General features: G+C 32.5%; 1 protein-coding gene, 1 non-coding gene and 1 pseudogene across 3 annotated transcripts; 2 read left to right on the top strand and 1 right to left on the bottom strand.

The window, feature by feature from the left end:
* LOC112097951 overlaps positions 1 to 27,090 on the top strand; it is a 121,597-nt pseudogene that overhangs the window by 70,764 nt on the left and 23,743 nt on the right.
* LOC18041824 (probable serine/threonine-protein kinase WNK4) lies at positions 10,279 to 14,211 on the top strand. Of its 2 annotated transcripts, none has more exons than XM_006431938.2 (7): positions 10,279 to 11,057; positions 11,828 to 12,093; positions 12,206 to 12,429; positions 12,526 to 12,683; positions 12,763 to 13,069; positions 13,185 to 13,499; positions 13,620 to 14,211. In XM_006431938.2, the coding sequence occupies exons 1-7, from the start codon at positions 10,965 to 10,967 to the stop codon at positions 14,060 to 14,062; spliced, it is 1,806 nt and encodes a 601-aa protein (XP_006432001.1). In that variant the 5' UTR covers positions 10,279 to 10,964; the 3' UTR covers positions 14,063 to 14,211. The 2 variants fall into 2 exon arrangements, with proteins under 2 accessions (XP_006432001.1, XP_024040160.1); XM_024184392.1 differs by having other exon boundaries at positions 13,185 to 13,533; positions 13,642 to 14,211.
* Positions 26,765 to 26,868, bottom strand: LOC112098575. The gene has a single exon (XR_002905686.1). It is a non-coding gene; the product is annotated as a small nucleolar RNA R71 (small nucleolar RNA).

The raw sequence follows: 27,090 nt of genomic DNA, 5'->3' as shown, positions 1-27,090 counted from the left end.
TTGTATGGTCTAAATGGTAGCTGAGAGGCTTGAGGAATTTGAGGAATTGGTTGCATTGGTGGAGCTGGAGCTGCTGGTCCATTCTGTTGGAATCCTTGAGACCATGAAAAATTGGGGTGGTCTCTCCATCCAGGGTTACATGTGTTGGAGTATGGGTTGTAATTTGATGGTTTTCTCATTACACCTATAGCATTGGCTTGATCTGAGTATGAGTCATGGTCATGTGGTTCTGTTGATTTAGCAGTCGTTAACGATGCTATTTGTCGAGAGAGACCTTCAACTATTTCCTTGACTTCTTTGATTCCCGAAGTTGACTCGCCAATGTGAACCTCATTTACTCCTTTAATTATTTTAGTATTCCTGAGTGACCGACTCCGTTGTTGGGAATTATCCGCTTGTCGCTGGAAGAATTCCCAAATCTCTGATGCACTTTTTGACATTAGCTCTCCTCCACTTGTTGCCATTAGCCATTCTTGCGCATTCGGCAATAATCCCTCCAAAAAGTATTGGCATTGGTGCCATTTCTCGTACCCATGATGTGGACACTTCAAGAGTAGCCCATTGAATCGCTCTCGTGTTTCGAAAAATTGCTCGTCTTCTCTCTGAGAAAACTCTGAAATTTCCCTGCGAATAGCATTGGTTTTATGCACTGGGAAATATTTATTCAAAAATTTTGTTACCATTTGTTCCCATGATGTAATGCAATTAGCAGGCAAACTATTTAACCATGAACGAGCTCTATCCTTTAAAGAAAATGGGAATAATCTAAGTTTAACATCATCGTCTGAAAAATTCTCATATTTAAAAGTTTGACAAACAGTATAAAAATCATTCAGATGATTATATGGGTCCTCATTATCTAGGCTAAAGAATGTTGGGAGACAATTTAGCACACTAGGTTTTAGTTCAAAACTCCTAGCAGCTACATTTGGGTATCTTATGCATGATATGCTCAAATTAGCTGAGGGACTAAAGTAGTCCTTAAATGGCCTCTCATGTGGTGGTGCTTATTGTTACAAATCCATTTTATTTTTAACGTGTTTGTGTGTGCGCAATATTTTTTTCTAATTCAAGGTCTATAGGCTCAAGATTAGGTAATAATGACATTCGACCATGTATGCAAAGAACATAAATAAATGGGAACAAAACAAATAAAAATAAAGAATAAGGAGAAATTACGGTACTAACCTTATCACACTGTTAAAACATTTCTATAAAAACACTAAAATAAATACGTGAAATAAATTAACTAAAAATAAATTAATAAGATAAAACAAAATTACAAAGAAAAATAACTTGAAAATTAAATTACAAAACTTTAAAGAGAAAAAGAAAAGAAATTATTACCTCTAAATGCATATTCACTTTTTTTTCTTTTTTTAATAAAAAAATACAAGAAAACAAATAAAAGAAATTATTCACAAAAATTAATTCTACGAATTAAAATAACTTACCTCCCCGACAACGGCGCCAAAAACTTATTGTGCAGATTTTATTGAACTCTTAAGTGCACGAATCTATTATAGTATAGATCAATGGTGACGAGTGTCGATCCCACGAGGAAGTAGATTTTAATTGTGTGTATAATTAATTTTCTAAATGGGTGGTTGGATTTGTAGTGAAAATGATTTGGATTATCCTAAAATTCAAATTAAAATGGCAAGAATAAATTGAACTGAAAATCTATTAAAATGACATACTTTGGTATCTGGATTCGCATCAACATGCACCATGGGCTAAATATTCCTTAGTAATGCTAATTAAATCATGAGGGGGGAATCAACACCTCATGAACCACACTCTGATCAATATGGTGCTAAGGGCTTATCGTGCTAAATAATAATAACCTTGTACTAGGGAGCCGGTGAAATCAGGGCGGTATCTAGACAATATTATTAGTATTTGTCGATGAGAAGTCAAAACATCCACAAAAACTAGAGGGGAAGAGAAAATAAATTTACCAAATAAAGCCCATGACACATGTTGACACTTCACCTTCAACCCAAGCTTGAAAGAAAATTAGCTACTTATAATTGAACTAAGGGTAAAATGAAAATTTATTAAAATACGTAGAAAATACAAGATTAAGAAGGAATTGGTCCCCTTTTTATAGATACATTGAGTAAATCATGGCCATCGGATTAAAAACAGTTTGGATGCTGAGGATTGCGTCACGTCATCAGTCAACAGTACACGGTTTGACCACGCGGTTTGAACAGTGACACAGTTTGACCACGCAGTTTGAACAGTCAACCGATTTGAACAGTGATGCAGTTTGGTTGAAAATAATCCTATGTATATACATGTACCGTACACGCGATTTTTGGTCCACTGATATGCTACCACGTCACCAATCAACAGTGCATAAGAATTTTCTCCAATGGAATCGTGACACCTCATCAGTCAATGCCACATCATCGGTCAATGCCACGTCATCGATCCATCTATGTGAACAGTGTCGTGAACAGTAATGTAAACAATACTGTACATGTGAATAGTACCGTGTATGTGAACAGTAATATTTTTCCTTTTATGCTCCTCTTAAGGTTTTCGATTGTCCTGAGTTCAAAAGTGATGTCTGTTTTGCTGTCTGATTTCTCGTTCATTGTGAAATGACTATAATGCCCCTAAAATACATAAAATACTTATTTAAAATAAAACACATATAATTAAATCACAAGAAACTTAAATACATAAAAGTAAGGGTGTTAGTAAGATTTGAAATGTAAAATGATGCTTTTCTCGTTTATAAATATACATTTTCTAACACTCAACAACTAGTATCTAATGATTATATTCTAAGTTAACTGGAATAAAAATCTACATACAGTAGAAAATGAAATTATCATCTTTATTATGTTTAAAATCCTTCAATTTAATAAGAACTATATTGAATGGCGTAGTGATACACACCATATCAATGTCCATGAATGGTTACAATTTCATGTCTTGTCACCCATCAATGTACCTATTAAGTTTAGTATAGTCTAATGAATTAAGATCACAATTATCATTATTCCACTGAGCCCTCAAGAATACCTAGTCAATCATTACCTGTAAATCAATGTTATGTTTTATTATAAGATAGTAAATCGATAATTATAAGTTTTGTAAGTTCATTACCCAAAAAAAGTCATCCGTATGCATGCAATATTGATACAAAGCATTAGGATACTACATTTGCTTCTCATTTATTGGGTGAAAGTACTCATGGATATGTTGTAGGGACAAAAAAAAGTATTAAATAACGATTACCTTAATCCTTTAGCCATTCTATTGACGCTCTCCCTAAAAGTATTCAAAAAAATTCTTCAATTGCTAGATGTCACAATCCACTGTGATTCTAGTAGCAAACCATTGCCCAAACTCATTAAATAACGTTGGATCCTCTATTCTTCTAAGTGAATTTAGCTTGAAGGAGGAATCAAGTAGGTAATTTTAAGGACATATGATATCTTATATAGACGTGCAAACTTGCTTAGGCTAGGACGTGCTTCCTTGAAGAGTGCATTGTCATTGATAAGATCCCATATAAACTATACAATGATAGTAAGGTGTGATCATGATGATCTCCAACATCATCAGGGGCTTGTCAACAATAGTATTTATTATCATTAGACACTATATTTAAAGTGTAATGAACATAAAGTGTTAGATGTTTAGCTTGCTTATTGTAACGAGTGTTCTATCGGGGAATCACTATAGGAATGCTATAATGAATTGTTATTATATGAATAAATAAACTTTATGACAAATTTCTAAACTATTTCTATTCTTTCTACTCTGTCTCAGTATCCAACATAATCTTATCAATTGTTTCTTTGATGATAGCAATATAACGATCAATCATCTCCATTCAACAGATAACATAATCATAGTGAAACTTTGCTTTCAATTGTGATGGGCCTACTCAATCCAATAGCAAAGATTTAAAGTCAAAATTAGGTCACTTTCTTAAATCAAAAGTTTAAGCAAATTGAACCATTCTTTTGACAATAATACCCTTGCAACAGTCTTAGGGATGTAAATGAAAAAAGATGGTTAATTTTACTAAATTAACTAATCAATCTAATATTTTAATTTTTTGATTTGGCGGGAATTATTGAAAATTTTGTTAAAATATCTTTAGCAAAAAAATGAATTTTTTAAAATATATTTTAGCGGGAATTGAAATTTGTTTAAATTATTTTGGCACCAAATAAATAATTATTATTTAATTAAATTGGAATTAAATAAAATATAATATTATTTTTTTCATAGGATTTGAATATATTAATACTAGAATATTATTTTTATTTACATAATATATATAAAAGCTAAGATAACTATTTATAATTGTGCAACAAATATAACATAGCATAAATAAATTACACTTAAAATAAATAAAATTTTATACTAAATAAATTGCACCATTTAACAATGGAGCGATGTGGCTTATGTCAGATAATTGTCATGTTGTTTAAATGACATCAAATCACATAGATAAGGACGATGTTTTACTATGGAATTTTTGTAATTAATGTTACCTTAGACTGTTTAAAATTAGATAAATCAATGATACAAAATGTCTGTCATGCTTGAACCATTTCATTTCAATCTATGATAGATCGATGTCTGTCATGCTCTATGAATGATGTCAAATCAATTGTAAAACAACGTGCTGCTTGATAAGATTTTAGAACTAAAAATGCAAGCATGACAAGTATCTATTATTTGTTAATATCAATAGATTATGAGTCACGAATATGACATGAAACCTTGACATATAATTATATATCATGAATATCTCATGCTTGCTTGATAGACTTGTGACTCAATAATATCTATCATAAAATTTCTGTCATTGATTTGTGGTTTTTAATAGTGGTAATAGAAAATTGTTTATGTAAAAACAAAATTCATTGAATATTATGCTTAATATTAATTCAAAATTTTAAAAATTTACTAATAAACTTCAATTATTTATGAAATTAGGGGCATGAATTGATATGTTTGCTTAAACTTTTATGTTATATACTTCTTCTTTAATTTGTGATTTCTTGAAACACTAACATTTTTAGTGTTAATTACATCCTTGAGTTAGCTCACTAAGTTGACTATCTTTTTTTATCGCGTCAATTGCTTAAAAATGATCAAAAACATATATTTACTCATTGTAGGTGTTAATTTTGTTGAAAATACACTATTTCATCATAAATATAAGAGTTAGAATGATATTAAATATTTAAACATGATTTGAGGTAAATAACAATATATATTAGCATTTCTAAGTGCATAGAGTTGTAGATTGGCTCATAACTATATTTACTTAATGTGATTGTGAAGCAAGTCTATGGCAAACTCTAATGAATTTTTATGACATCTGGTGATTGACTTTGCTACCTTTCTTTTTCTTTTTCTTTTTTTAAATAATTGTATCCTATTAATTTAAGAAAATAAACTTATTTAAAATTAATTTTATTTAGAGGACAATATTAGAATTTATGCATTACAATAGATGAGAAATTTGAATCCTTATCCATTGATAAGGAATTCAAATTCTTCAACTTGATGAAAGTTGAACTTAGATGGAAATTAAATTCCATTTAATTTTGTTGCCACCAAACAGTAAAAAATGGAAAAGAAATAAAATTCTTTTTCTCTCCCCACTCCTCGACCCCAACCAAACATGGCCTAAGGACAAAGCTATGGTGGTTTGGTTTAGATGTGTTTGTTTCTCAACTGAATATCGGAAAGTTTATATTCATATCATTTAAATTCAATATTCAAGCAATTTGTTTTTTGATCGGCTGCTCAGGTTTGAATATTGAGAGAAGTAAAAGATCAAATCTTTATGAGAAAAAGAGAGATAATTGTAAATATACACATCTACTTTTTTTTTTTTTTTTGGGAATAAACACACTCCATGCAAATATAAACTATAGAATTTCTACTCAAAGGCAATCCTTTGACGACTTTTGATATATTGTTAGTAAAAATTACATGATAATTTATATAAAAAAAAAACTTACCTCAAACATAATACAAACATTTTTTTAATTCAAAATTTTATATGATAACAAGACATTATGGTAATTGTACCAAAAAAATTAAAAGAAAAAAATGTCAATCTCTCGTAATAATTGAGAGACAGGTCAACGTCGCTTTTTAATTGGTAGAGGAGTCCGAACCACAAAAATTATGAAAGAAATAAAAAGAGGATAAGAATAAAATTAGTGGAGAGAGTGTTCAAAATGTATATGACAATTCATTGAGAACAAAGTTGAAAGGCATATATGGTGTGATTTTCAATTTTTGTCAAAACATCACTTGATCAATTAGTCATTCAAATAATTGGTGTCATTTGCTTCGTTGCCCTCTTCATTTTTGTCTTGTGCACCTCTGCCCTTTTCTCTACTTCCACCAAGTGAACTCCCAAAATATTATTAATCGTTGTATTTATTTATTATTTATTTTTACAAGAAGATTAATATTTTAATGCAATTAATTTGGTTCTTGATGCATACAGGGGTTATGACTATAGAAGTCCACAGATACCGTACCCCTCAATTGGGAATCATAAAATAATTAATTTTTATTAATGTTTTAATCACATGACGATGCCCAAATTATGAGACCATAATTAGACTCATATATAAATTCATACCTCCATGTTTATACAAGTTGTTTATATACTCAATTTCATTATCACCACAAAAACCAAAAAAAATCTATCAACTAACAACTTTTTAAATAATCTATTATATTTCTAATTGTTAATACTAATTATCGAGTTGAGATTGAACCATTTTTCTTATTTCAAATAGGGTGAAAGTACTCTCAAATTCACTTTTAAATGATTTTTTTTTTCCCAAGATACCAATGAATAAGAAGGCCACGACTATGGTGCGTCGTGGATGACGTATATCCCCAATTTTGTTTCGCAGTCAAATGGACGTTCGATACAAATTAATTGAAATCCAACGATTTAAGAAGCCACGCAACAATAGGCGTTTACTTGTTTACTCGGTAAATTGACTGGTAACACTAAACTGCAGACAGACAACTCAGCGACCAAGCTTAGAAGTGACGGGTTGAGCCTGGCGAACAAATAATAGTTTATCAAATGCAACAGTTTGGCTGACAATATTAAATTGCATAACAATTGCAACAACTGGTCAGAAATTAATTAAATTGTGGGAAATTAAGAACATGGTTGCAAATGATTTTATCTTTAAGAAAATCGAAATCGGTAATTTATTTTAAGCTAAAAGGAATAAATTTCATTAACTTGAGAATTGGTTACAGTGATTAATTTCAGTAAAGTTATATCACAATTTTTTTAATGGAGTTTCTTCCATCCAAATTGATCTTCAAAATTAATCAAATTCGGGGAAAAAAAAAATTAAGTGTAGGCTAGAAAAAATGTGGAACAAGTGGTACAAAATTGAGATGCCAACGATGTAGAAGCCGATATTCGTCAAAAACGACAACTCAGTAATGTCAATACATTTCTATGTATTCAATAATGTCAATATTGTATATTTAAGTGAAAAAAATTAATAATTTAAATGCTTTGTGTAAATAAACAAGATAGGACTATTATCAAATACCTATTAAAAGTTTCTTAACATATCAATTTACCATCAAGATTTTATAATAATTACATTTTGTTACTTAATGTTTCGGTTGTTTCATTTTACAAACAAAGACTTAACAATGTTAAAAAATTACTGAGGTCATAAAAGATTTAAAGAATTTCAAACTAAAGTTATTTTCCTATTTCCTTAGTTGTTATCCTAATTTTTCTCTTTTTATCCAAACATCAGATTTACAAGACATTTTTATTTCTTATTTTAATTATTAGAAATTTATTATATTAAATTATTTCTATAATAATATTCTAAGTTTTTTGCCAGAATGAAAATAATTGAAAATTTTTCTTACATCCATAAACAAACTAATTCATGATATTATTTTTCTTTGTACAAATAAATTTGGTTTAATATTAAGCTCAATTATTAAACCGTTTGTTACCAAATTATCTACTTGAAGGAAAATATTTTGAACCCAAGATGATTTGTTTTTCTCCATTTTGTATAACAAGCACCTAGCTAGTATTAAAAGAACGATGTTTGGGAATTTTAGGGAATATGGAGTCAAAAAATGATTTCCGAAACTTGGTTTGAAGGAAGTTTTCACTGACATGAGATATTAAGGCAGTCAAATTCGAGAAGTAGTTGATGGTAATTGGGAACCAAACGCAGAACTTTTAAGCTCAACATGAACAAATACCAATTTTTTTTTTTTGGATGTAGCTTGCTTGCGACTGCACAGCTACCTAAGCCGAATGGAAGGAATTTGCACCAGATACATGACTCAATAATATCTAAATGCCAAGTATATGACTCAACACTTCAAATGCCAAGAGTGTGTCAGAATTTGAAGTGACGTTAACAAAATATCCTTTTATTTAATACAATTTAATATTTTCAAATTGTGTTATAGACTTTTGGACTTATATTCCTTTAGACTTGTCTAGTAGTCAAGAAGTATGGCATTTTCACATAATTAGATTTTATTTAATTTTTTTACTGTAGTATCACTTAATGACAAAAGAGATTGGATATGAAAATCTATATTTTTTAAATTCAAGACTTCTAGGTTTATATTTACTAAAATTTCAGACTTTTTGACTTGTGAATTGCCTAGAGATCCATAAGTTGAGAAGTGCATATTACAATCTGGGAAAAAAAAACTTTAACACTGAACTTATTTATCAATAATGAACATAATAAATTCTATAAAAAAGATATGTTGGCTGTATGTTTAAATATATTTCATCATATACTACAAGAAAAAAATAACTTAATAAAAAACAGCCATTTCTTACAAGTTCAACACTTTTATCTATATAGTAGTAAAGTAAACAAAAATTTTAACTCAAAAACCTAATTTTATGATAAATATTGAAGAAAAATGCAGCATGTTAAAAGGGAATGTGATTTTTAAACTGTTTTAGGATATGTTTGTTGAAGAAATATAGAATTTTGTGTAAAGTTTAATAGAGAAATGTTGAAACTTTTGTAAAGAGATATTGTTCTTGATAAAGATGAAAATAGATAGAATGTCACTAAAATATCATGTATATTATTTTGAAAACGTTGTCATATTTATGGAAAGTTAAAAGTATTTTGTTATGTATATAGAGGCTATTGGATCATAGAAAAAAAGTATTGACACCGAAAAGCCAGTAACCTTTAAGCTATTCTATCTGATCTATTATATTATAGCCGCTGGATTACAAGAGTAAATAGCGGGGTTACTTACCCGGGACAAAGTAGCTGCACCTAAATTACTGTTGTAGACAAAATGTTAATAAATGTTGATCTCATGTTTTTGACATATCTCTTTTATAATTAAATGAGTTAATTATATACAACGCTCTTTGGGGTCTGAGGTGGAGCGAGACTATTGAACCAAAGGAGGTCAACTTGATTTACTTAAAACAATTTGGCTTCTTCTGTTGTATCACTTTTTAATTTGTTTTTGGTTTACAGAAAAATAACCATAAAATAATTTGGATTAAGCCAGGACAATTACATACACTCGTCACCCAATGGTTCCACTATTGCTTAACGAAATATTTTAAGTGTTTTTGGAGCGTTTACCCTCTTTGTATTCACTCTTTATTATGTATATTTATCAACTAATCACGAAAATATTTATGCACATATGTCAAAGAATGAATGGGTGGGAAATGTAATAATGCCAAAACTTTCTCTTGTTTAACAAAAATTATATGCGTTGAGTGGTTCAATAATTGATAAAAAAATTTAATCAAAATATGATACCGTCAAATGATGTGATATTTATCTAATAAAAAAAGAATACTTATTGTATAATCTTAAAATTTTTTATTAATTATAAGTTTTATTTTCCCATTCAGAATATGTTCTCTTCACATACGTCGTATCTTCATATTATCCCAATTATCTCATTTATAAATACAATTTTAATTGTTGAAGAGTTCGAAATGAATTTGTATTTTGCGTCAAAAGCTTATATCACAACATGATGATTATTGTCATGCTTTGACATACTAAAGTGGAATCTTCCTCCTCTCTTCCAGAAAAATAAAATAAAGTAAAATCCGAAAATAAATGTCATTAGATAACACCTTATGGCCTTAGATGCCTACCAAATAATCAACGGCCCCACTTCATCTCATCATCCTCACTCTTATATTTACATTTACTTGCACCGTCTCCATCGTTTTCCTCCTTCAAACAACAAACACAACACAACACAACCTACCATCTTTTTCATGTTGATGGATAAAATTTTTGCTTTCCATTAATAAGGGCTTTATCTTCTAAATACCCAACTTTTCTTTCTAAACTTCCTTTAAAATCTTTGTATCAATCTTCCAAAAAAAAAAGGTGGCAACACATACTATCAAGTCTCCAAAACTATCCTTGCCCTTGCCTTTGTCCTTGCCTATGCCCATATGCCCCACAAATTGATATCATTATTATCATTATCTCTTGCTAGCCTTGTAGTTGTTTTATTGTTATCTCAAAACTTTGTACCAAACTTATATATTTGGAATTAACACTTCAAATATGTATGTGCTCGTGTGTTAAATGTTAGCAACAAATAAGTAGTGCGAGTTCACACGTGCGGTTGTGATTATGGTGGAGATGATGGCATGATTATATCATTTAAGGATTGACTACTCCTCAAGGCTCTTTTGGCTTCTCTTTGGTGTCTTCTCTTATATGAAAATCATGAGGGCAAGCCTAGGATTTATGTGTTAGATGAATCATACATATAGAGTACTCTTTAATTATTTCATCTAATCTATATATATATATATATAGCTTTTTGAGTTTGAATTTTCAAGTTTTCATTATTTATTTCCCCTTGCAAGTCTTAAGATTTTGGCAACTGGGAAACAAAGTTTGTACTTGAAGATAAACAATATGTACAGCAATAAACAACTTGCAGGGGCTGGTGATGAAGCTAAGGCCCATATTGGATACATTGAAACAGATCCTAATGGTCGCTATGGTCTTGTAAGTTTTCATTTTTTGTATACATGTATTCTTATTTTATTATATGATGATTGATGCATGCATAATCTGTAGTGTCTTTGAAATAATTAACATGTACACAGACTAAGACAGAATCTTACAATTCAGGGTTAACTCTTCAAAGGTGCCTAATACGATTGCATTTTTATGTTAATTTATTAATTAGTAGTTTATATGAAATTAGATACTAGCATATCAATGATAGTTTATTGCCTTTATTGCCTTTTTAATTTAGCACACATTAGTTTTTAATTTCAAGTGTTGATCAACATCAATACATCGTCCTAGAAAGTCCTGGATTTTATTGTATTTTGATTCTGGGGAAGCAACTGTCCAACTAATTTATTTATTTTTTCTACTTATTTTTTCGGTTGATGGTATCCTTGATTTATAGTGTCAATGGCCACTGATTGGGTGACACTTGAATGGATTTGGTGTTGGGAAAGTTGACGACAATTATCTAAATGTCTTTCTATGAGGTTTCTTTAAATATTTTCTTGATGATCTTGATTGAGATTGGTTGTTGCATATAAGAATCAGTGAATTAGGATCGACGATACCATGTTATGTGTTAATGACTTGGTGAATTACTGGTTAAAACAATATGATTTGTTGCAATTCTCTGAACAATATTGAGAATTTTTACGAACTTGCGGAGATAGAACAATATGAACATGGTGGGCAATTCTGTTGTTCGTTGCTTGAAGGAACAATACATGACAGCTAATCACATTTACTTAAATGATGAGCAGTTTGAAGAGGTTCTTGGCAAAGGAGCAATGAAAACAGTGTACAAGGCAATTGATGAAGTTCTTGGAGTGGAGGTGGCATGGAACCAAGTAAGGCTTAATGAGTTGATGCGTTCACCAGATGATTTGCAGCGGCTGTACTCAGAAGTTCACCTCCTCAGCACTCTCAAACACGATTCCATCATTCGATTCTACACCTCTTGGATTGATGTAGATCAAAAGACATTCAACTTCATCACTGAAATGTTTACTTCAGGCACTCTCAGAGAGTAATTCTCTTCTACGGTTCCACTTCTCATTGCATCTGTATAATGAATTCAACTTCTTATTTGATCTGATAGATAATAATGCACTGCTGAAAAGGCTTACGGTTTTATGCAGATACAGGAAAAAATATAGGAGGGTAGACATTCGGGCCATTAAGAGTTGGGCGCGGCAAATCTTGCAAGGCCTTGTATATCTGCATAGCCGTGACCCTCCAGTAATTCATAGAGACCTCAAGTGTGATAACATCTTTGTCAATGGCCATCTTGGGCAAGTCAAGATTGGTGACCTAGGTCTTGCAGCGATTCTCCGAGGCTCCAAATCAGCCCACAGTGTCATAGGTACTCACTGCTCTATCATGCATGTGTGCATAAACTTTAATGATACTGCTACATCATCTGATATTAATTTGATACTGGTTTCATAATTATTGCTAGGCACCCCGGAGTTTATGGCGCCAGAGCTGTATGAAGAGGATTATAATGAACTAGTTGATGTCTACTCATTTGGGATGTGTGTTTTAGAGATGTTTACATGTGAATATCCATATAGTGAATGTGCAAATCCAGCACAAATTTACAAGAAAGTCACATCGGTAAAGTGTAGTTCTGATGCTGTAAGAACTATTATCGATGAACTAGCATATGAGCCAATGGCGTTTTTCTCTGTTTCAGGGGAAGCTACCAGGAGCATTTTACAGTATTCAGGACTTGGAAGCACAAAGATTTATTGGAAGATGCTTAGTTAATGCTTCAAAGAGACTATCTGCAAAAGAACTTTTGCTTGATCCATTTTTGGCATCTGATGAAGTTAAATTGTTATCTAAGACCAAGCTAAATCAAAAGCCTTTTTTGAATGAGACAGAATTGGGGAAACTGCAATTGAGTGATGATCCACCAAGGACTGATATGACAATCACTGGGAAACTGAATCCTGAAGATGACACCATCTTTCTGAAAGTTCAAATTGCTGATAAAGATGGCATGAACCCAAATCTTTCTTAAGTTTATGTTTTTGGCACACACTCAGCAAAATTCTTTTAACTTATTAATGGTCTCCAAGTGGTGAAGAAATAATATGCTGTATTTTCTTGCAGGTCCTGGTAGGAATATATATTTTCCCTTCGATATTTTAAATGATACGCCATTGGATGTGGCAAGGGAGATGGTGAAGGAGCTGGAGATAACCGATTGGGAGCCATTTGAGATTGCGAAAATGATTGATGAAGAGATTTCTGTACTAGTACCACACTGGAAGAAACGGGAATGGCCTCACCCTGAAGCTTACCATACATTTAACTACGAAGAAGACGAAGATGGGTATCATCATCCTTTATACTCATTTCCCTCTTGTTCATCATCCCAAGCGTCACTCCCAGGCTTGGTCACATATGACCATGATTGGCTCAAAGGTCAGGGCTCCAACAATTCTTTTCGTTTTCTAAGGTCATCACCTGTATTTTGCTACCGGATACTTCACTCATACATGGCAATGTAGATAGTTATTTACTTGTGGGCCTGCATCTTTGCAGATGATTTTTTTGATGATGCCAGCTCTCAAAGCTCTTCGCACTCAGGAGCATATTCCAGCTTGAATTACTTTTCTGGCGACGAGCACAAGTCAGAGACAAGCCCTGTAAGAAGAGATAAACATCCCATCAGCACAAGGGCTCACAACTCAACAAGATTTTGTCCTGAAGAAAATTCCTACAGACAATGCAAGGTTATGCTTGAGTCACAACGAGATTCTAGTTCTAAAACTAAAAGGGTGATGGATTGCCGCAGATTAACAAGAAACCGATCGTTAGTAGATGTTCGTAGCCAGTTACTACACAGACAACTGGTTGAAGAGGTGCACAAGAGACGGTTGTTCAACACAGTTGGAGCAGTGGAGAATATTGGATTCCAGGCACCTTGTGAGGTTTCGAAAAAGGAATCAAGAAAGAGTTCAAAGCAGAAGAACTTAAAATCGTAGCTCTTATGATACATCAGCACTCAACAAGAGGAAATGTATCATTGTTTCAAGCTGGGATGAAACAAAATTATATCACAAGAACAATTCAAAGTTACAAATAAGCATGCTCACATCAGAGGCATTAAAATCAATTCCAGCCGGTTTAAGAATCTGGCAAGTTTAGCCAATACAGATAGTTTTGATGCAATTGAAATGTGTGTGTATGTCTATATATATATATAAAGGTTCTGTGTGGTGCATAAATAACACCTGTAATGGAATAGGATTATCAACAGTGCGATGTGTTAATTAGAAAGAAGTCACAATGCACAAGCAGCTAGCTCAACCAGAAAGCACATTTTTTTCCAAAATAAATGGAGTTAGAATCTTTGTACAACCCAGGAATCAAATACTCTAAGTCAGTTTGCAAAATTCTAATCAGTAGATAACATTAGCATATATCTACTTAAATTATGATGTGAAATTGAATCCCATTTTCTTTTATTAGTCATATACACCATTATGCATTATTCTCTTTGCTGTCAGCACCAACTCAGCAATGTGAAAGACAGTCATTGCCTTACTGGCTCAAATTACAAGCAAGCAAGGAAACCATCAAGCGTATATGCAGATTGCTCAAAAACATAAATAGTGAGACATTTCTCGGTATCTTCCAATTATTGATGAGAAACTGGGCAAGATATCACAATTTCAGGAGAATTCCTTGTGAATGTGTTCTTCTAATTAATCTTATGAATGCAAACTTGCAAAGGTTGTTATCAAAGGAGACCAATTCAAAATGCACCGACTGTGTTATAGGTTGAATTAACAGACAAGGCCAATTTCATCAGGGAAATTGATTAATCAAATCATGGATTTGGCATTCGACTGCTTTCTAATTAATTTAATTAACAAAACCCTATATATGCCTCCTGGTGCTTTACTGGATGGTTTCTAATCAATTTTCTTTGGCTGGCCACCGAGTTGAATCGTGAGGAAGGTAAAGAGGGCTCAAAACACCAATGCAAATGAAGGTATCAATTATCAAAATCTGAACAGTCCACAGCTACGAAAGTTTAGAGATATGATCTGGTCTACGCATTAACATTATTGTATTTTATAATTTGTGGTCATGGATTATAATCTGGCATTTCATATGTTGTCATGATATCAGAAGAAGTGGAAACAAAATCACTAAAACAAAATGATGCAACAAGCAAGCTGTAGTATTCCAATGCCATAATAGCGAAGAATTGAATTGTGGGGATATTGTGTACTGCATGAAGTGGCCCTATTGCACGTGTGGCATAAAGTTGCGTTATACACATCCTGCTAGAATTATTATGCTTTCTCTCTCTTTTCCAAAATATGTCTTTGTTTTCAATTTATTTTTATATTTCAATTTCACAAGAAATTATTTTTTCTTCCATGGGTCTACATTTTTTTAACAAGTTGAGGGGACAATCAACCTTCCTAATGTTGCTTCGAACTTTAATGTTTATCCCACGAGGAACACAAACAGAGATGGATTTTCTAGATTTTAATTTGAAAGTAACAAGTCATGAAGGCCATATAAGCTTGAAAGGAAACTAATCATTAAGCTTACAAAATCATGAGGTAAGATCCCAGAAAAACTCAGGTTACGTTTGGGATTGCTTTAAATAATCAGATTTTATGTAAATTCTCAAAGAATCGGTTTTGTAAATAAATTTGCATATATATTTGGTAAATTTAAATTAAATAGAATCAATTATCAAATAATTTGTATATATATTATTCGATCTGCAACTGTGATGCTATACCATTTTTTTTGTCTTTATTATGAGAAGCTGTTGCATGAAAAATTAGTGAATCTAATAATTGAAATTAGTTAGTGAATAAGTGAAGTAAACACTGACATCTGTTGAAGGTGGTAAAATTTCATCCGTTAAACAACAGCTTTGTTTTATATTTGGGAAAAAAATTAGGGTTTAACTGATTTCATTTGACAATTGTTGGGGAGATACCGAAATTGAAAGAAGACGATCACAGTTTCTTGGGGAGAAAAGATTTCGATGAACACGAGCTCTCAAATCTCAGCAACTGCAATCCTTATTAAGCAGTGGTAAAAGTTTGGGAATTAGGCATATCTTAAGTATGAGTTCAACAAATTCGCCATCAGTTTCGCAAGGCTGAGACCTCGTATTCAACACCACCATTTCCCTCTTCCCAACCAAACCATCTTTAACAACAAACCATGTTGAATGATTTTTATTTTTATTGCATAATAATTAACATGGATAACACTATTATTTTAAAGCAACAATTAAAAATAAATGAAAAAGAACTAAAAAAACAATAACGATTTTCATCCCAATACCGATGGAAGAGCCAGCAAGGGCGCTAGAAATAAAAATTTGATCCTTTGGTATCATATTACGAACCAGTGGATTCATAATCCTCTGATCTACGAAATGAAGATGACAAAATCAGCAAAGGAGATTTGCTGGTGGCGTAATCTCAACCAAAGTGTGGCAGTGGTCATATGCTTTCGTCTAAGTACGTGACTTATGCCAGACCACCACTTTATCGTAATCGTCGGTCGCCGATGTCACTAATGGAGGTCGCGGTGCACATCATCAACCATTTAACCATCTGTAGCTTTGAGGCCGCTGCCACAGTTTGGGTAGCGAGTGTGCCTCCATCAATTATAAGCAGCCGACTAGGTCAATACCTTTAGATAGGTAGAAGAAAGATAAATCTAATGGCACGGTGGTGTCGCCATATGCATATAGAGCCACTGGCAATGTCGTCGGCACCGTCACCTGTGACGGAATAGTAATCGGTGGCGGTAAAGTTTCATGCTTTTTATCAATTTATGGGGTCCAGCCATGGTAAAGTTTCATGCTTTTTATCAATTTATGGGATTCATACCACAGTTACACAGTAATTTTATCTTAATTTATGACTTTTAATATTTCTCATTTATTTGATTTTATTATGAGGGTACTTTTAAAATTATATAATTTCATTCAAGACACTTTTGGTATTTAACAATATAAAATCATATTATCAAATAATTAAATTTTGAAAAGCTATCAAAACTACTTTTAAGAATCAATACAAACACCAATTTTTTTAATATTTAAAAAATCACTTTTGAAATTAATTTATCGAACATATTTTAGTTGTTAGATTATCAAATAACTACTTATTTGACAATCTAAAGCAATCTCAAATATGCTTTTAATTGTAAGCTGTCTATTTTTTACCCAATCTTCATGTTGTCTTTTTTTTCATCTGGCATAAACTATATTATTATTTGGAAAAATATCCACTGTCCACCTGTTTTTTTTAATTTTTTTAAAAATAGACAATTCTTTTTTTTTTTTTGCTTGAAATCCACCTAAAGTTACATTTTATTTCACTTTTTCACTTCCGTTTGGAATTCGTTAAAAAAACTAACAGAAACTTTAAAAAATGACCATTTTACCCCCCAAAACGAAAATAACAATTTCACCCTAAAAATTACCAAAAATAATCAAATTAAATCTAAATATTTTCCCCATTGGTTAATAAAGAAAGTAAAATTATCATTAAATCTGATTATTTTTAGTATTTTTTAAGGTGAAATTGTAATTTTCGTTTTGGGGGTAAAATGATTATTTTTTAAAGTTTCCGTTAGTTTTCTTAACAAATTCCAAACGGAAGTGGAAAAGTGAAACAAAATATAACTTTAGGTGGATTCCAACAAAAAAAAAAAAATAGAATTGTGTATTTTTAAAAAAGTTGGAAAAAACGGGTGGACGGTGGATATTTCCCCTTATTATTTTTATTTTTTCATTTGGACTTTCTAATTATTCTTTTGAGTAGTACATAAATGTGAGTCAAGTACTTTTTTTTTTTATGTAAAAGTAAAATTCAAACCTAAAAGATCTAGTACTACCCAAAGCGACATAACTAGTTGAGCTGTTGTTATCTATAAATGATTTGGTTAGTGATGGCAATGGGGCAAATTCGAGGTAGGGATTATGATCCCCGTACCCGAACCTGATTTAGAAGCAATCCCCAAACCCGCCCCATACCCAAAAAAAATTTAATTGGGGATAGTTTGGGCATGTCCCCAAAAATCTCCAAATTGAGTGGGGATTAAAACGGGGACCTAATTCTCATTAAATTTTTTTTTACAAAAAATAATACTTTAAAAAAAATATTTTTTGAATATTCGGATTTCTTCTTTAAAAAAGCATATAACTTTGAACATAAAAATTTAGAAATAAAATTACAAATAACTAAATTTGAACAACCTCCAAATAAATTAAAACATAATAATTCTAAATCTTCAACATAATTACAAATGATCAAATTTTTTAAGACAAATCAAAATAATGTTAAGCCTTAAACATAAACTTGTAGTATCTTCTCAATAACCACCACATGGATGCACATTCTAAGATTCTTCATAAACCTATAACGTTTTCAACTAAATACTTGACAAAATAATATAAATTAGAACTATATACCTCTACAGCCTGCACATTTGTTTCAATCTCTGATTCCTCATCAAGAATTTTGGCATAGCTAATTAAAAAAACATAAATAAAAACCAAAATCAAGTTAGTTATTAGTTAAGTCAAATAAATAAAAATATAAAATTAAAATGTAAACCATATACCTCCACAAAGAGTACATATCCAGCTTTGACTACACATCAAAGCCTCCAACATGCTTGGATGAAGTCTATTCCGATATGGGCTTACAAATTGACCACCAGTGCTAAAAGCAGATCCAAAAGAAACAGTGGTAACTAGAATCACCAAAATATCTCTTGCAATTGGAGACAATATATCATAGTTACCACCATTTACCTTCCACCAAGTTAAAACATCAAAATATTCTTCAACGATAAATGGTACGAGGGTTAATTTTAAATACCTCCCTTGAGGTTTGATATAATCACAGTTAGATGGCGAGATTGCATGTATTCTCACTTACCTCTCCTGTCGTTAGTATACATAAGCGTTGACTATTAGTTGACCTATAAAATGACTAAAATACCCTAATGAGAAGTGCAGTTTGGTACCCAAATTTTGGCAACAATAAAGTTAAGGGTAAATTTACAAAAATGGCCTAATTACAAAATTTATGGACCAAAATAGCCTTGTCATTCCAAAACGCTAAAACCGAACCTTCTTTTCTCTCCCAATCTAGTAGCTAGGTCTTAAGTTTTCTGCCAACAATCAACAGTGGTTGGACGAGCATTTGATAGCAAGTTCATCTCCGACAGTACGTAGCTCTACTTTTGGCATTTTGACGATGGTTGTTCTTGTTAATTTCCGCCAATTTTGGCGATCTTGACATTTTAAGTTCTTTTTTGTTTTTCTTGTTCCTAAGATTGATTGATGATAGATCAGTGTATAAGATTGATTGATTATAGATGAGCATTAAGAGTGATTGTCTATAAATATTAAAAATTGTTTAACGAAATTGGGATTTAGTAAATGGTACGTGAGGTGCTCAATAAAATGCCTCTTAGGCTTTTTTTTGTCTCGTTTTAGGTAGATTAAGGTGTTGAAGGTGCATCCATGCGAAGCCATGTTTGGTAAGTGTTGAGTGCCAGAAAGTGTATATTTATAAAGGAGAAAATTGTCATTTTACACTCCAAGTCTCACTAACATCCCTACTTTTATGTATTTAAGTCTCTTGTGATTTAATTATGTGTGTTGTATTATAATAAAGTATTTTATGTATTTTAGGGGTATAATGGTCATTTCACAATGAACGAGAGATCAGACAGCAAAACAGACATCACTTTGAACTCAGGACAGTCAAAAATCCTAGGAGGAGCATAAAAGGAAAAATGATACTGTTCACATATACGGTACTATTCAGATGTACGGTATTGTTCACGACACTGTTCACATATACGGAACAATAACGTGGCATTGACAGATGACATGATATTGACTGATGAGGTGTCACTATTCTATTGGACTAAAATTCTTATGTACTGTTGATCGGTGACGTGACAATATCTTAGTGGATCGAAAATCATGTGTACGGTACATACACATACACAAAATTATTTATAACCAAACTGCGTCACTATTCAAGCCGCCTCACTGCTCATACCGCGTTACTATTCAAACCGCGTATTGTTGACACATGGCGCCATCTTGAGCGTTCAAATTATTTTTAATTCGATGGCCATGATTTACTCAGTACATCTGTAAAAAGGGGGCTTCCCCCCTAATTTGACACCCCTGAATTCATTTTTGAACTCTATTTTTTGTAATTCTTTTTCCATCTTGTATTTTCTACGTATTTTAATAAATTTCTATTTTACCCCTAGTTCAATTGTGAGTAACTAATTTTCTTTCAAACTTGGGTTGAAGGTGAAGTCTCAACATGTTTCATGAGCTTTATTTGGTAAATTTACTTTCTCTTCCCCTCTGTTTTGTGGATGTTTTGACTCTTCGTTGACAGATAGTAATAATCTTGTCTAGATACCGCACTGGTATAACTGGCTCCCTAGTTCAAGGTTATTACTATTTGGCACGATAAGCCCTTAGCACTATATTGATTGGAGTTGGTTCATGAGGAGTGGAAACCCCCCTCATGATTTAATTGACACTAATAAGGAATATTAAGCCCATGGTGCATATTGATGCAGATCCAGATACTCAAGTGTTTCAATTTTAATAGATCTCACTTCAATTTATTCTCGTCATTTTAATTTAAATTTTAAGATAATCTAAATCACTTCCACCACAAACCCAATCACCCACTTAGAAAATTAACTCTACACACAATTCAAATCCATCTCCTCGTGGGATCGACACTCGTCACCATTAATTTATTTTACAATAGATTCGTGCACTTGCGAGTTCAATAAAATTTGCACAACAAGTTTTTGGCGCCGTTCCCGGGGAGATAAGTTATTTTAATTCGTAGAATTAATTTTTGTAAATAATTTCTTTTACTTTTTTCTTGTAATTTTTCTTATAAAATAAAAGTGAATCTGTATTTTGAGGTAAGAATTTCTTTTCTTTTTCTCTTTAAAATTCTGTAATTTAATTTTGAAGTCATTTCTCATTCTTCTTTATTTTTATTAGTTTTGTTCCCATTTTTGTGCTTTTTACAAGCATGGTCGAAGGTCACAATTACCTAATCTTGAGCCTATAGATTGTGAACTCGAAAAAACACTTCACACACGCAAACACGTTGCAATCAAAAATAAAATTGAAATGGATTTGCAACAAGGACAACAAGCACCACTGGAGAGGCCATTTAAGGATTACTTCAGTCCCTTAGCTAATTTGAGCACATCATGCATAAGATACCCAAATGTAGTTGTAAGCAGTTTTGAGTTAAAACTTAGTGTGGTAAATTGTCTCCCAACATTATATGGCCTAGAAAATGAGGACCCATATAATCATCTGAATGATTTTCATGTTGTTTGTCAAATTTTTAGATATGAGAATTTTTTAGATTATGATGTTAAACATAGATTATTCCCATTTTCTTTAAAGGATAGAGCTCGTTTATGATTCAATACATTGTCTGCTAATAGCATTACTTCATGGGAACAATTGGTAACAAAATTTTAGAATAAATACTTCCCAGTGTATAAAACCAATACTATTTGTAGGGAAATTTCAGAGTTTACCCAGAGAAAAGACGAGTAGTTTTTCGAAGCATGGGAGCGATTCAATGGGCTACTGTTGAAGTATCCACATCATGGGTACGAGAAATGGCACCAATGCCAATACTTTTTTAAGGGATTATTGCCGCATGTGCAAGAATGACTAATGGCAACAAGTGCATGAGAGCTAATGTCAAAAAGTGCATCAAAGATTTAGGATTTCTTCCAGTGACAAGCGGATAATTCCCAACAACATAGTCGATCACTCAGAAATACTAAAAGAGTTAAGGGAGTGAATGAGGTTCACATTGGCAGTCAAATTCAGAAATTAAAGAAGTCAAAGCGATAATTGAAGGTTTTTACTGAAAAATAACATCGTTAACGACTACTAAATCAACAGAGCCACACGAAACTACAACCCTTACGCCAACACATATAATCCTGGATGGAGAGACTACCCCAATTTTTCATGGTCTCAAGGATTCCAACATAATAGACCAGCAGCTGCAGCTCCACCAATGCAACCAATTCCTCAAATTCCTCAAGCCTCTCAGCCACCATTTAGACAATACAATCACAACTAAAACTACTCTCAACCCAGACCATGGGAAGATGCATTCCAAAACTTCAAGAATCTTACTTACTCCACGATTGAGCAACAGAACCGCATCATTGATGAACTACGAAATGAGATGAGAGCATGTTTTAACTCACAAGCCCAATTAGTTTCAAATCTCGAGAAGATGGTGGGATAACTTGCCTCTTTAGTTCAAACCTTGGCAATGACTGTTGAGAAAGGCAAATTCCCAAGTCAACAAATGCCTAATCCCAAAGGAGTGCATGAATTAAGTACCAGTTCATCTCAGCAGTATAGAGAGGTCAAAATCGTCATAACCTTGCGAAAAGAGAAAGAAGTCGACAACAAAGTGGAGATGCCGGTGACAAAAACAAATTAAATTGTACCTATAAATGCTGAAGACTCATCATTGGAGGAGAAGAAGGGAACAAACCCACAAAATACATTCCTAAAGCTCCATTTCCTCAGAGGTTAGCTAAGGGAAAGAGGGAAAATCCACAGGTGAGATTTTTGAGATCTTCAAATAGGTAAGTGTTAACATCCCTTTACTTGATACTATAAAACAAGTGTCATCTTATGCCAAGTTTCTTAAAGACCTTTGTACTAAAAAGAGAAACATTTCTGTTCAAAAGAATGCCTTTTTAACAGAAAATGTTAGCTCTATATTCCAACAAAAAATTCCTCTAAAATACAAAGACCCAGACTCCCCTACTATCTCATGTATTATATGGAACTACACAATTGAGAATGCTTTGTTGAATTTAGGAGCTAGTGTAAATCTGTTACCCTACTCGGTATTTATGAAACTTGGACTAGGAGAATTACACCCAACTTCAGTGATGTTACAACTTGCAGATCGGTCCACGAAAATACCTTGTGGTATAGTGGAGAACGTGTTTATCAAGGTAGACAAGTTTTATTTTCTTGTTGATTTCCTTGTAATTGACACTCAACCAATCCAAGATTCAAGGAAGCACATCCTCATTATCCTAGAGCGACCTTTCTTGGCAACTGCCGATGCTCACATTCAATGCAAGATTAGAAATATGTAGTTGTTCTTTAGAAACATGACTATGGAGCTAAACATCTTCAACATTGCCAAACAACCTCACAATGCAGATGATAGAATTGTTGATGTGGATTTAATAAAAGAAATAGTTGATAATACTTTTCTTTCAAACCTTAGTGATGACCCTTTACAAACATGTTTAACTCACTTTGGTTTTGATTTTGATATTAACAAATCAGTCGATGAGGTCAACGCCCTACTTGATTCAGCACCATCCATGGACACTAATAAATGAAAGTCAAAAGTTGAACAAGTAGCACCATCAGAGAAGAAACTCAATCCATCATCAGAATCATCAGCGAAACTCGAGCTCAAACCATTAACCAACACTTTGGAATATGCGTTTTTGGGAGAAGAAAGCACTCTGCTAGTAATTATCTCATCATCTCTAAATGACGAACAAAAAGGTAAGTTGTTGGAAGTTTTAAAAGAGCATAAAGGAGCATTAGGATGGACCATAGCAAACATAAAAAGTATAAATCCAATAGACTGCATGCATTACATTCACCTTGATGAAAATACTAAATCTACTAGGGAAATGCACCATCGATTGGACCCTAACATTAAAGAAGTTATTAGAATTGAAGTTCTTAAGCTATTAGATACAGGTATCATTTACCCCATTTCTGATACTTCATGGGTCAGTCTTATGCAAGTTGTCCCCGAAAAGTTAATAATGTTGATAATGAATTGATACCCACTAGAGTAACTACAGGATGGCGTGTATGCATTGATTATAGAAAGTTATATTCTGTCACACGTAAAGACCATTGTCCTTTACCATTTATCGATGAAATGCTTGATAGATTAGCAGGCCATGAATTTTATTGCTTTCTATATGGTTGCTCAGGACATAATTAGATTCCCATAGCACCAAAAGATCAAGAGAATACCACTTTCACTTGAACTTTTGACACTTTTACATATAGGAGGATGCCATTTGGATTATGTAATGCACCTGCTACATTTCAACGATGCATATTAAGCATTTTTTTTTATATGACTGAATGATTTCTTGAAGTCTTTATGGATGACTTTTCTGGCTTTGGTGATTCATTCGATCAATGTTTACATCATCTAACACTAGTTCTGTAGGGATGTATCGAGAAAAATTGGGTCTTGAATTGGGAAAAGTGTCATTTTATGGTAAAACAAGGTATTGTTCTCGGTCATATCATTTCTAGCAAAGGTATTGAGGTTGATAAAGCCAAAGTGAATCTCATTTCCAATCTTCCTCCACCTAAAACAGTCAAAGAAGTTGTTGAGTGTTAGAAAATGTATATTTATAAAGGAAAAAATCATCATTTTACATTTCAAATCTTACTAACACCCTTTCTTTTATGTATTTAAGTCATGTGTGATTTAATTATGTGTGTTTTATTTTAATTAAATATTTTAGGGGTATCATGGTCATTTCACAATAAACAAAAGATCAGACAACAAAACGAACATCACTTTTGAACTCAGGACAGTCGAAAATCTTAGGAGCAGCATAAAAGAAAAATGACATTGTTCACATGTACGGTACTATTCACATGTACGGTACTATTCACATATATGGTACTGTCTATGTTACTATTCACGACATTGTTCACATATATGGAACGATGATGTGGCATTGACTGATAAGGTGTCACGATTCTATTGGACAAAATTCTAATGTACTGTTGATCGGTGACGTGGCAGCATGTTAGTGGACCAAAAATCGTGTGTACGGTACATACATATACACAGGATTATTTACAACCAAACCGCGTCACTATTCAAGCCGCCTGACTATTCAAACCGCATGATTAAACCGTGTCACTATTCAAATCGCATGGTCAAACCGCGTATTGTTGACTGATGACGTGGTGCAATCCTGAGTATCCAAAATATTTTTAATCCAATGGCCATGATTTACTCAATGTATCTATAAAAAGGGGCTCTCCCCCCTTAATTTTGCATCCCTGAATTCATTTTTGAGTTTAATTTTCTGTAATTCCTTCTCCATATTGTATTTTATACGTATTTTAATAAATTTTCATTTTGCCCCTAGTTCAATTATAAGTATCCAATTTTCTTTCAAGCTTGGGTTGAAGGTGAAGTCTCAACATGTGCCATGGGGCTTTATTTGGTAAATTTACTTTCTCTTCCCCTCTAACTATTGTGGATGTTTTGACTTTTCGTCGACAAATAGTAATAATCTTGTCTAGATACCGCCCTGGTTTCACCAGCTCCTTAGTACAAGGTTATTATTATTTGGCACGATAAGCCCATAGCACCATATTGATTAGAGTGTGGTTCATGAGGAGTGGAAACCCCCTTCATGATTTAATTGGCATTAATAAGGAATATTTTGCCCATGGTGCTTGTTGATATAGATCTAGATACCCAAGTACGTCATTTTAATAGATATTCACTTCAATTTATTCCCGTCATTTTAATTTGACTTTTAGGAGAATTTAAATCACTTCCACCATAGATCCAATCACCCACTCATAGAAAATTAATTCTACACATAATTAAAATTCACCTCCTCGTGGGATTGACACTCATCACCATTAATCTATTCTACAATAGATTCGTGCACTTGCGAGTTTAATAAAATTTGCACAACAAGTTTTTATGCCGTTGTTATTTTACTTCGTAGAATTAATTTTTGTAAATAATTTCTTTTAATTTTTTCTCTTATTTAAAAAAAGAAAAAAAGAAAAAAAGTGAATTTACATTTTGAGGTAAGAATTTCTTTTCTTTTTCTCTCCTTTAAAGTTTTGTATTGTAATTTTCAAGTTATTTTTCTTTGTAATTTTTTATCTTATTAATTTATTTTTTAGTTAATTTATTTCACGTATTTTTTTAGTATGTTTTTATAGAAAGGTTATAACAGCGTGATAAGGTTAGTATCGTAATTTCTCATTATTCTTTATTTTTATTTATTTTTTTCCTTTTTTTTGGTGTGTTATTTGCATGCATGGTCGAACGTCATTATTACCTAATCTTGAACATATAGACCTTGAACTCGAAAAAATACTGTGCACACACAAACACGTTGCAATTAAAAATAAAATTGAAATGAATTTGCAACAACAACAACACGCAACACCACATGAGAGGCCATTTAAGGACTACTTTAGTCCCTTAACTAATTTGAGCACATCATTCATAATATACCCAAATGTAGCTGCTAGGAGTTTTGAGTTAAAACCTAGTATGCTAAATTGTCTCCCAACATTCTATAGCCTAGAAAATGAGGACCCATATGATCATCTGAATGATTTTCATGCTGTTTGTCAAACTTTTAAATATGAGAATTTTTCAGACGATGATGTTAAACTCATATTTTTTCCATTTTCTTTAAAAGATAGAGCTCGTTCATGGCTCAATACATTGCCTGCTAATGGCATTACATCATGGGAACAAATGGTAACAAATTTTTTGAATAAATATTTCTCAGTGCATAAAACTAATGTTATTCGCAGGAAAATCTCAAAGTTTACCCAGAGAGAAGATGAACAATTTTTCGAAACATGGGAGCGATTCAATGGGCTACTTTTGAAGTGTCCACATCATGGATATGAGAAATGGCATCAATGCCAATGCTTTTTAGAGGGATTATTGCCACATGTGAAAGAATGACTGATGGCAACAAGTGGAGGAGAGCTAATGTCAAAAAGTGTATAAGAGATTTAGGATTTCTTCCAGCGACAAGCGAATAATTCCCAACAATGGAGTCGATCGCTCAGGAATACTAAAAGAATTAAGAGAGTAAATGAGGTTCACATTGGCGAGTCAAGTTC

This window comes from Citrus clementina, unplaced genomic scaffold (assembly GCF_000493195.1).
Source record: "Citrus clementina cultivar Clemenules unplaced genomic scaffold, Citrus_clementina_v1.0 scaffold_5, whole genome shotgun sequence".
NCBI classification, from domain to species: domain Eukaryota; kingdom Viridiplantae; phylum Streptophyta; class Magnoliopsida; order Sapindales; family Rutaceae; genus Citrus; species Citrus x clementina.
Note: the sequence above shows the minus strand (reverse complement) of the source record. Positions and strands in the feature narration are given on the sequence as shown.